The sequence below is a fragment of the Pungitius pungitius genome, chromosome 10 (genome assembly GCF_949316345.1).
Source record: "Pungitius pungitius chromosome 10, fPunPun2.1, whole genome shotgun sequence".
NCBI classification, from domain to species: Eukaryota; Metazoa; Chordata; class Actinopteri; order Perciformes; family Gasterosteidae; genus Pungitius; species Pungitius pungitius.
Genome location: NC_084909.1, coordinates 2,456,046 through 2,468,383, shown reverse-complemented (window position 1 = coordinate 2,468,383; position 12,338 = coordinate 2,456,046). Strand labels below are relative to the sequence as shown.

At 48.2% G+C, this 12,338-nt stretch overlaps 1 protein-coding gene across 5 annotated transcripts in view; it reads left to right on the top strand.

The window, feature by feature from the left end:
- Positions 1-12,338, top strand: part of LOC119228615 (ras-associated and pleckstrin homology domains-containing protein 1-like) — a 32,322-nt gene that overhangs the window by 11,852 nt on the left and 8,132 nt on the right. The window contains exons 1-8 of one of the 5 annotated variants that reach the window (XM_037488402.2): positions 2,005-2,231; positions 4,177-4,326; positions 4,424-4,532; positions 4,615-4,754; positions 4,858-5,109; positions 5,207-5,359; positions 5,468-5,647; positions 8,539-8,613. In XM_037488402.2, the coding sequence (XP_037344299.2) occupies positions 4,177-4,326; positions 4,424-4,532; positions 4,615-4,754; positions 4,858-5,109; positions 5,207-5,359; positions 5,468-5,647; positions 8,539-8,613 (1,059 nt within the window). In that variant the 5' untranslated portion in view covers positions 2,005-2,231. Of the gene's footprint in view, positions 1-2,004; positions 2,232-4,176; positions 4,327-4,423; positions 4,533-4,614; positions 4,755-4,857; positions 5,110-5,206; positions 5,360-5,467; positions 5,648-8,538; positions 8,614-12,338 lie in introns of those variants that run through there. The other 4 variants (XM_037488403.2, XM_037488401.2, XM_037488405.2 and 1 more) reach the window with 4 other exon arrangements.

Below are 12,338 nucleotides of genomic sequence, written 5' to 3'. Positions count from 1 at the left end.
CAATGTCCCCGGAACCCCCCCACACCCCTCCTCCCTATCCCTCCCAAATCTCTGCAACCATCTCCCTTCCTCGCATTGAGAGTCGGAGGCAGATGTCGATATCGGGCAGGAAATGATGTAATCCCTCGTGGGAAGTGACATCATTGTTGCTCTCTCTCCGGCCTGTGCGATACAAAACATTCGTTTTTGGTTGCGACGTTTTTACCATGACAACCATTTCAAATCAATCAAGACAACAGGAGCGGACCTTCAGTTTCTTCAGGGTTTGCTTCAGGTCCGTACGGTGAAGGAGGGAGTCCCTCCGGTAACGTAGCTGACCCGAAGGATGTGCATCTGCAAGAGGAACTTGCTGGGATGGAAAGTCGGCGCAGTCACCCTTTTTTTTTCATGCCGCCGTCCTGTGCAACAGTGAAGAGTGCATTTTCTGTCCTGAGGGATACCTGAGGTACCATGGTACAGAGGATGGCTCCTCCCACTCGACACCTCTTTGATAACAAGCTCATCACCACATTCTATTGGTCAGAACAGTTATTGTGATGATGTAAGGCATCAATGTAACATATTCATCCCCCCCCCCACCCAGTGAGGTGTGTATTTAGTAAGTAGGTCATGTGTGTTGAACGTAATCTGGGTCAGCTGCTGCTCCTGTACTCCACATTGTGTATTTGGGTCTCGCCAGGACTCCATTTTGCTCGCAGGAAACTGCTGGAAATGTGGGAGGGAGGAGCAGAGCGTCTCCCACGTCCACGCGTCTCCTGTAGGGAGGAGCAGAGCGTCTCCCACGTCCATGAGGAGCAGAGCGTCTCCCACGTCCATGAGGAGCAGAGCGTCTCCCACGTCCATGAGGAGCAGAGCGTCTCCCACGTCCATGAGGAGCAGAGCGTCTCCCACGTCCATGCGTCTCCTGTAGAGAGGAGCAGAGCGTCTCCCACGTCCATGAGGAGCAGAGCGTCTCCCACGTCCATGAGGAGCAGAGCGTCTCCCACGTCCATGAGGAGCAGAGCGTCTCCCACGTCCATGAGGAGCAGAGCGTCTCCCACGTCCATGAGGAGCAGAGCGTCTCCCACGTCCATGCGTCTCCTGTAGGGAGGAGAGGAGCAGATGGGCGTGAGGCATTTCTACTGCAGAATCTCTCTGACTTGGCACCCTTTTAGACCTCACACACACACACACACACACACACACACACCAGGGTCTGTAATTAGCCTGAGGATTGACACTGCGACTTCAATTACGTGTGTGTGTGTGTGTGTGTGTGTGTGTGTGTGTGTGTGTGTGTGTGTGTGTGTGTGTGTGTGTGTGTGTGTGTGTGTGTGTGTGTGTGTGTGTGTGTGTGTGTGTGTGTATTAAAGACACACACACACACTCGCTGTCTGGATTCTTTCGTTGCTTCTTTTTTCTCTGGATCTGATTTATAGCTTTCGCCTCACAAAAACCTAACAACCCTAAAAATACCGTTCTTTCTCTCTCTGTGTGTGTGTGTGTGTGTGTGTGTGTGTGTGTGTGATGTCCTGATATAGAGTCGTGGGAACGGGCCACGCTGAATGGGGGAACATTAGAGCCTTGTTGTGTTGTCGTTGTGTTGTGGCAGAGGACCAGTTGAGGCTCTGTGGGAAACTGGGATCAGCCCAGTGCAGATGGAGCGAGATGCTCAAGGGCACTAGAGCAGCCGAAGTTGGAGGAGCTGCTTCCTCTTCTCTCCTGTTTCCTTCTCATGCCCCCTCTCCCTCTTTTCTCCTCTTGTCTGCTCTCCATGTCAATTCCTCTCTTTTCACCTCCTCTGCTCTTGTATCCTCTTTTCCTTCCTTTTCTTACTTTAGGTCCCATATAGTCTCCCGTTTTCATCTCATTTCCTCTCACATTGTCTCTTCTCTTTTCAGGTCCTCGTTGTCTCTTCTAGTCCCTTCCCTTTTCTTCTCCTCTCCTGCCCACTTGTCTCCTCTTGACTACTAATTTCCTCCCCCCTCCCCCCTCCGCGAAGGAGGAAAACGAACTGCCGTGATACACTCTGTGTTTATTTTCTCACTCCCTCGTGTCGAAACGGAGGCGAAAGCGAAGGAGGGTGGGGGAGACGGGGCGGGCGAGCGAGGAAGGAGAGAAAGTGGGACGGGAGAAAACCGTAATGGACGAAGAGGAAGGAAAAGACCTCTTCTGAGAAGAAGAGGGAGGAATGTAGGATGGGAGGATGATTGCAGAGTGACAGACAGGAGGAGTGTGGCTGCAGCAGCAAAGTAATTACTGTTTACTTTGAACACACACACACACACACACACACACACACACACACACGCTGTCGGGTCCAGGGTCTGGACACACCAGGCCTGTGGTGCTCGTGAGGATCTATTCAACAGTTGGTTACTGTGGGGGAGAGTTGATCTACTCCTACAACTCCCGGAATGCCTCTGGACCGCCCTCGCTTCCTACTCATCAGAATGAGATCGGTGCGGCTCTCGACTCGGGACATCTTGATCAAAGAGCGTCATTATGTAGAAGGGCAGTAGATCCTGAGATGGATTCCTCATCTGTGGCACACGCCGACGAACGCGCGGCCTTTGAATGAGTTCATGTTTCTGCATTGTGAAAAAAAAAAAGGTTTGTTTGTTGGCCGGCATTGAACTTTCGGCAGATTGTCGTACAAGAGCACAGCTGTGACACACACACACACACACACACACACGCTGAGCGACGCTACAATTAGATCCCTGTGGTTAGCAGGGCCTGTCATTTAGACAGTGTGTGTGTGTGTGTGTGTGTGTGTGTGTGTTATCCTGCTCTCTCATCTCGTGCGTGTTGGCTGGTGGTCTCTCCTCCTCGCAGAGGGACGGGGGTGATGGAGGTCGGCGGGGAGGAGCGACGACAACGCGGTAACCCAGGAATAGCACGCCGGGATCAGGGCGGTAGTCCGGGGTCGTCCTGAGGGAGGAGGGCGGGATCGATCGATCGATTGGCTCATTGATGCCGTCGTAGCGAGGGGAGTTTCGTGGATATTTCTTTTGTATTTTAGAATAATAAAAAATGCTCCTTGGGTTCCGTTGGGTCACTTGGGTCGAATACTTGGTAACATGGCGCCAGTCTCCTATCCCAACGTGGCATGCGAAGCTGCAACCACACAGAGTTAGCGTAGCTTAGCACGGAGACTGGAAACATGCGCTAACAAGGTTAGCTTTGGAATAAGTCCTCGGGGTGATGACCAGCGCAGCGTCTTTAATCCTCCTTAAAGCCGCCTTTTAAAGAAAAGGAGCCAACGTTGCAGTGATGACGCCGTCTTCATCTTCATGAGGGAGGTGTGTGTGTGTGTGTGTGTCAGTGAAGGATCATTATTGCCGTCATCAATCACATCACCACCCTTCAACTGTGTGTTGACTTGTTCTCGCTGTAGTCACACACACATTAATCTCTAATAACCTTTCCCCTGAATTTTCCTTGTCATGTTTTTCTTTTCTTACAAATCATCTTTATGGTCCTATTCTTTACGACAGTTCATGCTGTTAACCTCCAACTATTCAATGATCCTCAATAGCTATTTATAGATTAATCAAACTTAAGATTCACATTTGAATGAATGCTAAGCTGCAGCGCGACCCTCAGCGGGGGGGGGTCATACATGTGGACAACTCTGCATGTCTCTGGGCTTCTGGCTTCTAAAAGAAAAGTACTAAAAATGTCTCCAAATCTAATAAAACGCCGGGAGGTTCCACATTCCTTTACGGGTCTCGGCCTCTTTTCAGGACCCTCGTCTGATTTACAGAGCACAGCTGGTCTCGTGTCATCGATGTCATCTCCTGCTCCTTTCTGCCCGTCGGTCACACCTGTCGACGCTCGCAAACGGGCCTTTATGATCACCTTTGATATTTATTGTATTTACAGCTTTCAGGCTTTAGGAAGACCTGAAACGTCTGGTTGATCCATCATCTGGACTTTTTGGTCCCAGGTGTGGTGACGACCGTCTTTCTGATTCTGATCCACCGACAGTGTTTCCCCTACCAATATAATGGGGGCGCCCCCCCCCCCCCTCCCTCCCTCTTGAAAAAGTGTGCAATTAAAAAAACAAAACAAGTGTCCGTAATGGTCTGTGGTGTAGTGCAGCCTGTTGACCACCAGGCGGAGCTGAGAGACCGCGCTGCTAACCAGTACCTCTTTCCCTTTGGTCTTTCTTCTCCTTTCTCCTCCCCTCAGATGGATCAGCTGTCGGACGAGGAGGTGGAGGTCAAGGGGGAAGAGGAGGAGGAGGAGGAAGAGGAGGACAGCGATAAGGAGGACCAGGACCTGGATAAGATGTTTGGCGCCTGGCTGGGAGAGTTGGACAAACTCACGCAGGTACACAAAGTAAGGGAGATCCGGCGCTGCTCTGCATGTAGCTTTGAACTTCCTCCAGGGTTGGGTTTGGGGGGTCAAAGGTTAATTACGCCGTGTGTCTGCTCAGAGTCTGGATGAAAGTCGCCCGGAGGAACCGCCTCGGCAGAAAGCTCCCCTCAGGCAGGACACCAACATGGCCAACTTCTCCTACAGGTTCTCCATCTACAACATCAACGGTCAGATGCTTTTTTTTTTTTAAAGTGTTTTCCTCTCCTGCCGCGTCTCTCTTCTCACGCGCCGATGCCTCCCCGTCTTCAGAGGCGCTGAACCAGGGCGAGAACGTGGACCTGGACGCTCTGATGGCGGACCTCTGCTCCATCGAACAGGAGCTCGGCACCGCCAACGCCAAGCCCAACAGCGCCGGCGGCATGGCTCGCCTGGGCCTGAGCGACGCCAAGGTGAATCCACGAGAATCCTCAACCCAGCAAGGCGGATTTAAGGGGGGGGGGGGGGGGGGGGGCGATAGTTCTAACCGAGGTCCTTCTCTCCGACCGACTCCAGGTGCGTCAGAAGCCTCCAGCCGGGCGCAGTGGCCGGCAGCAGCCAGCAGGAGGCGTTGGTGGAGGTGGCGGCGGCTCCGGCGGCGGCGGTAACAGTGTTAGCGGCGGGGGGGGCAGCAGCGGGGCGAGCAGCAGCAGCAGCAGCGCCAGAGCGTCCCCCGCTGGCACCATCAGAGCCCCCGCCGGGCCTCATGGGAGAGCCGCGCTGGCCTCCAACTTCAGTCTCGATGACATCACCGCCCAGCTGGAGAAGGTGCGTGGATTTCTGAAAGTAGCGCGGAACCGTGGCGACCCAGTACTGTGTCCGCCAGAGTGTTTGTTTATTTTATTCCCCCCCCCCCCCCAACCAGGCGTCTCTGAGTATGGATGAAGCTGCTCGCCAGACCTCCTCACACTCCCTCACCTCCGCCTCCTCCTATTCGTCCGCCACCGTGCGGCGTTCCGGCTCGTCGCAGCGACACCACCGACGCACCGGATCCGTCGGCACGGTCAGCGAGCACGAGGTGACCCGCCCCCTCTACCCACAATCCATTTCATCTGCCTGGACCGTCGGCGTGACCTTTCGAGAGGAGGGGGGGTGGTTCCTGAACTTGTCTTCCTTCTCTCTCCAGGCGCGTTCAATCGTTCACTCCTCCCGCTCCTCCGTCACCTCGGCGTCCGGCGCCTCCGTTAACTCCGCCTCCTCCATGGACTCGTTGGACAGCGTCCTTTGCTCCGATGAACCGGAGGGTCAGCAGCACGCGGGTCCGCCCTCGGCTTCAGGAGCCGGTCCGGGTCACCCCCACATGGAGGTACGGACCCCCGGGTCCTCTCCTCTTCTCTTTTTTTATTTATTTATTTATTTTAAAGAAAGGGGTGAACAAAACATCAGAAACCCGTCTCGTGCCGCAGCTTCCATCCCGTAGCGCAGTGAGGTAGAAGCTGCTGTGGTCAACCTGCTACTGGACCTCCCCAGAACCCGCTATCAGGCTATTCTTTCGTTCGTTCTTTTAGATCAAAAAAAAGAAAGGAGAGTGAAAGTAAAATCCTGCTCTTAAGGGTTCCTGATTTACATTCCTAGTCAGATGTGAACAATTTGCTCCCTTGTGAGCACAAATAAATGCCAAAAGGAGCTCGTAACAGCTTTTAGTTGGGGTTTTTTTTTTTACCGTGCTTTGACCATTTCACGTGAGATTTTGTATTTATTTTTAGCACTCATACCCCAATCCCTCCGTTGTGTCTGACCCTGGTGGCTGCTCGGGGCATTTAGCCCAAAGCCTCCACGTTGTTACCGTTGCGCAATCCAAACACAAACCCAGTGAGAAGGAAACTGGGTTACAGCGCTAAATGCATCCAGTGCACAAACACCACAGACAAATCTGAGAAGGGAAAGAACGAAATTAGAATAATGAGACGAGAGGCCCGAGTGAGTCAGCAAATGACCGTGGAGGATGGAACAAACAAAGGGGGGAGTCGATGATGGAGACTGACGGAGTGACTCAGGGACAGGAAAGAGAGGAGTAAACCAGAGAGGAAATGAAAAGACAAGGAGGAAGGAAACGTAGAGGAATTCAGTTCAAAAGATATTTTGAGAAAAAAAAAGTCAACATATTCTATGTTGAAATATATTAGGTCTAAAAACTCAACAAATATTTGGTCATAAAAAATTCCTTGGAAAACGCTGCAATTTTTTGAAAATTGTAAAATGTAAATGTAAAAAGTGTCATTCAATGTTTATATTTTTACCTAAAAAATGTTATCTAATAAGAAAAAAATATATACATTTAATATATGTTTTAATTGAAAAATAGTAAAATTGTCATAGGAAAAAATGTAAAACAAATATCGGATCAAAAATGTTTTGTCAAACAATGCTATGTCAAAGATAAAAACGTTTTTTAACATAACCTCAAATATAATTTTAAAAATGTTGAAAGATATTTGTTTCGAAAAAAACCTCATGGAAATAAAAGCGCAAAAATATTTTATTCTGAAAACTGTTTTGAAAAGTTCAAAAAATGAAAAAAAGTTTTTTTTTAAGTGAAAAATATGTTAAATTCATGGAAAGAAACATCAGATCAAAAATGTTTTTGTTTTTTTAAGTAGACATATGTCATGATAATTGTCATGGAATAAACACAAAAAAATCAAAATATCAAAATATATCATGCCAAAGATAATGGTTTGATCTAAAAACGCTTGTGTAGAAACATTTAATTGAAAATTGTCAAAAAATATAAAAGAAGGAGAAAAATTAGAAGGACAACAGGAAGCTTTGCCGTGTCCTTTGCCCGAGTCCAGCTCATTAGTGGGACTCAAGTCATCTACGCTGCCTCTGGATGTCCATTCAGGGGGAAATGAGGAGGCCATTGGTCGTTCCCGCCAACAGCCCCACGGGGTTTTTCCCGCGACAGCTGCGACCCGAATCGCCCCGAAGTCGCCCTCCTCCAACGATGGTGGGCTTTAGCCCGGTGAGAGCAGAGCAGAGCGGGGCACGGTAACCAGGGCAACCCTTCTGCTGGATCGTCCTCATCGAAATGACCACTGGGGGGCGGGGCAGAAGCTAAAGTAGGTCAAGCGCCTGATCCCAAAAGAACCGTCAGCCGGCGATTGTCGTCGCAACGTCTGCAGGGCGTCGCGGGTCAAACTCCCCCAGGTCCCCCAATCGCTCATTAGTAGAAACCTTCATTATTGATTAACATGCACGGTGGTTTAGTAGAATGATAATTGGATTACATTAGAAACCAAAAAAGTTATTTTCATTAAAACTAGACTAGATGATGGTATGGTGGAGGCCTCCATTGACCTTTAACCAGTCTTGACCTGCAAGTTAAAAAAAAAAAAAGTATATATAATTATATTTTTTATCACAAAGATCATTTATAATGACAACAAAAAATAATGAATGAAATGATGTATTACGCAGGAATATACACATATACACTTTTAATTCTCCTGTGTGGCATATAGCAGAGGGGATCAACACACACACACACACACACACAGACAAGCTCTGTGTGTGTGTGTGTGTGTGTGTGTTCGACCTAAATATTATTTTTAATCTGTGGTTATGAAGAGAGAATTAATGCTTTCAATAAATGGTTTCTAGAGATTGAAGTACACACACACACACACACACACACACACACACACGCACACTCCAAACTCACAAGATTATCAAAGACTTGTCTGACATAAAGGAACAGAATATAAAGCTGATCAGAAAAGCAATCTGGAGCTGGAGTGCGGTCTTGAAGGAGTGAAATGTGTGACTCTCTAACCTTCATCCCAGTACAGAGCGCCCCCCCCCCCCCCCCCCCCCCACTGGAGCCACGTTTTTATCTCATATTCACCTCCTCAGGAAACGTGATTAATATATAAAATCTACCCGATTTATAATGAATAGAATGCGTTGCCCTTCGTCCTCCTACCAGCAGTGACCGTGTTCTTGTTTGTAGTCTTACTGGGAAACATCGTCCCGGTGTTTTAAACTGGTCTCCGTGGGGGCTTCCCTCGACAGTTTGATTCTGGATTTCCGGTCGGCCGTCCCTCCTCAGCTCCTTGGTGTGTCGTCTCCTCCAGGAGGAGACGGGACGTTTTAATCAGTGCAACGTGTTCATGAAGTGTGCGGCTCTTCTTCACAGGTTTTCTATTTCTGCTCACAGCTTCACCTCACCAGAACTCTCTCTCTCTCTCTCTAAAGCACTCCTATCTGGACAGGGAAACCTCTCTGATTCTGAGAAACATAGCGGGGAAACCCTCCCACCTGCTGACCAAGGTGATTCCCCCCCCCCTTCTCCTCTCCTCTTGCATGGCTGCACCCCTGCACACTCCTCCCGCCTCCCTTTTTTGGATTTCAAGTCCCAGCATGCACTTTGATCCACCTTCCCAGTGTGTGTGTGTCCCTTAGTGTCACGTGATCATGGTGTGGCTGCAGGATGTCTGTGTGTCCCTGAGCTTCACAGAGGACGATATCAACAACAACGTGAAATGGGACGTGTGAAAACGATGTTTATGACCTGTCAATCAAAGAGCACAAAGTCATCGCGTCGTGCTGCTTCCTGCTGATGGAAAATTGGGACAATTGGACAAATAAGTAAAAATGTCAGAAATCTTAAATGATCTACTTTGTTATTGACATGTAAAGCGTCGTCTAATGAACACCACGACAAAGCTTTTAAGCTTTGGGACTCCTACCGTTGCCATGGTCACCGGTGCATTTGTATTCTTCTTCTTTCTCGTCTCGCTTCTCTCAGTTTTCTGAGAGCTTTTTCCTAAGCATGACGGTTTGCTTTTGGGCCGAGGAAAGGCATGACTCGGCGTGTGCACGGCGTGTGTTGGGGAACGCGGCGGCGATGTCGGATTCGCTCGCTCGTGTTTGATGAAACCGAGGCCAGCAGGTGAGTAGCGAGAGGCGGCGCTTCCTGCTGACCGCGGGGAACAATTCCTCCGATAAGAATCAAAACATCATCATTTCTCATTTGGAATTCCAAACTCTGCTTTCTGTGATGGAAACTTTTCACAAACTGCATGTTGGGGCCTTAAAGGGAGGCGTAGCTTCTTTTACAGCCTGATGGAATCAGTGAATTAGTGAAGTTGCAGAAATCTATTTGTCTGCCAGCAGGTAGTTTGTAGCATTTAGTTCATAGTGTGTAACAGTTTGTCTCAGTTTGCAGTTAATGATGTGGGAGGCTGCACTCCAGAATGTACACAGATGTGCTCGGATTGATGGCTTTGGACAACATGTGACTGTGATGCTCTCAAGCTAAAACTGTGTGTGTGTGTGTGTGTGTGTATGTGTGTGTGTGTGGGGGGGGGGGGGGGGGCGGCATTAGATGGAGGGTAAGTAAGCAGGCTTTATTCTGATTGGATCAGCAATGTGATGACTTGATTCGATGACAAAGGAGATGAGGCGGTTTGATTGGAAGTTGGAGAAATGTGCCAGTTCTGCAGGGATAATCTTCTTCAGGGCAGAGAGAGGGCGATTCCCTGTAGAATCAAGTAAACCAACACACACACACACACACACACGGCTGGCAGCGGGCTGTCACGTTCCGCTGTTCTTGTAATGGCAGACAGAATTCTGAAAAAGAAGAATGTTTCAGATAGCAGACCTCTCTCTTCAAGCTCACAGTATGATGTAGCAGACCTGTTTTACAAAAACATGATGTAGCAGACCTCTCTTTTAGAGCTCAGTGTGATGATGTAGCAGACCTCTTAGAGCTCACAGTGTGATGTAGCAGACCTCTTAGAGCTCACAGTGTGATGATGTAGCAGACCTCTCTTTTAGAGCTCACAGTGTGATGATGTAGCAGACCTCTCTTTTAGAGCTCACAGTGTGATGATGTAGCAGACCTCTCTTTTAGAGCTCACAGTGTGATGATGTAGCAGACCTCTCTTTTAGAGCTCAGTGTGATGATGTAGCAGACCTCTCTTTTAGAGCTCACAGTGTGATGTAGCAGACCTCTTCGAGCTCACATTGTGATGATGTAGCTGACCTCTCTTTTAGAGATCACAGTGTGATGTAGCAGACCTCTCTTTGAGCTCACAGTGTGATGTAATCTTCAAGTGGTTGTTGTTCTCACCAGACTTTTCCCCACCGGATTGAACAGTAGTTGCTTTTTAGTAACAAAAATCAGTCTAGGCCGCAGTCTGTCCAAATCAATCAAATGTAGTCAGAATAATGCTTTATCGTTTAAAGATCTATTTATTCCAGAGCAGCTGGCGCTTAGATGCTCCAACGTCTCTCCGTGTTTCTTTTCCTGCACTCATTTGGACCTCAATGATAGAAAACACTCCAAAAATAACCTGCTTTGTGGGCTCAGATTAGAGGGGCCCCTGAGATTCCAGGCCGATTATAAAGGGGTGGTGGGGGGGGGGGGGGGGGTAATTCCTGCAGCAGCAATTGGGTTTAGGGTGCAGTTTTTATGCACTTGACCTCCACAGCACGGATGTGTGTTGCTCTCTGTGTCAGTGGTACTCAGTAGTAAGTATTTTTAGGGGCTCTTTAATGTAGGTCAACTGGATATCCGCGACGTGGGGTAGAAGACGTTTATGCTGCAAGATGCAAAATGAGAGCGGCGAGGGACAACCCCGAACGGCAGATCGACGCCAGTAAAGACAGATTTGGGCTTAATGGATGATGTATATGAAGGATTTTCATGTATGAAATTGGTTGACTGAAGCCATAGAAGGATTTGCTTTAACCGATAAAGCCCCTCAAATTGAACAAATGATCTGTCACCTTACATACTAACGGTAAATCCATTTGTTTTCACTGAGGGTCTGAATGAAAGTGTGCTTACAATTATGGAAGGGGGGGGGGGGGGGTGATTCTGATGGCGGTGATGATGGTGACAGATGCTTCAGGCCGGTAACATTCTGACTCGACGTGTCAGTTAGCATCACGGCGCTAATGGACGCGACGTTTGAATCCTCCTCGGCGACCTGAAGCATCTCGCGCACGTTGTGATGCGCTTTCATTTGCTCAGAAGCCGTTATGCAACAGTTGTTCTTTTAGTTTAGGCCCAAAAGGATCATGTGTTACGCAACTATTCTGTCAAATGTAATCTTCTTGTCTACTTTATTACTATTAACGTGTCAGATAGTGGAAATCTAATGGCTGCGCTGTAATTGCTGCTGATTGGCAATGATAGATGAATGTAATGTTATTTTTATTTTTTGAGTGTATTGTTTGCACCCACGATGAGGTATTATATAATTGATTAAAACGTTGAGTATCATAAAACCTGGTGACACACTGCATCATAGCGTATCAATAGTAACTAATATATGTATACTATACTGTGGAAGCACTGCTCTAACTCAAAGTAATCATTTCTTCAAGGTGAAAACAGTCGTGTTAAAGGATACATTTGATTTATTTATTTGTATCTAATTATCTATGTAAATTATATCACATTTATCAGATTCATATAATCTGCATAAAAATGTAACCCCCCTCCTGCCCCCCTGAGTATTATTATTCACTTAATTCTCACTCGTTTTCTACTCTGCTGCTTTTAACGTAAATCCTCAGACGCTAAACCAGCCAACGAAACATAGGCTCGTCATTACGAAGCTGTTTATGAGCTTAGCTTCCAGACTGTGTGTATGTGTCTCTGTGTGTGTGTGTGTCTCTGTGTGTGTGTGTCTCTGTGTGTGCGCGTGCGTGTACGTGCATCAATGGGGGTTTTGGGGGGTTGCCGATAAGGAGATTGGCCCTTAATCTCCTCTTCCTCATCCTCCTTCATCTTCACTTCATTCTGCCCTTTCGCTCATTCACAATACGGATCTGTGTGTGTGTGTGTGTGTGTGTGTGTGTGTGTGTGTCATTCAGACCCCCAACTGACTAAAAATGTCAAACTAAGAGTGAGATGAAATCAAGGAGGGGGGGGGGGGATAAGACTGGGGAGCGAGGAAGAGGAGGAGGGGGGGGGGGGCTGAGATAAAGAGATCAGTGCCTCTCCATGTATGTTGGCACAGCAAAAAAAAAAGAACGTC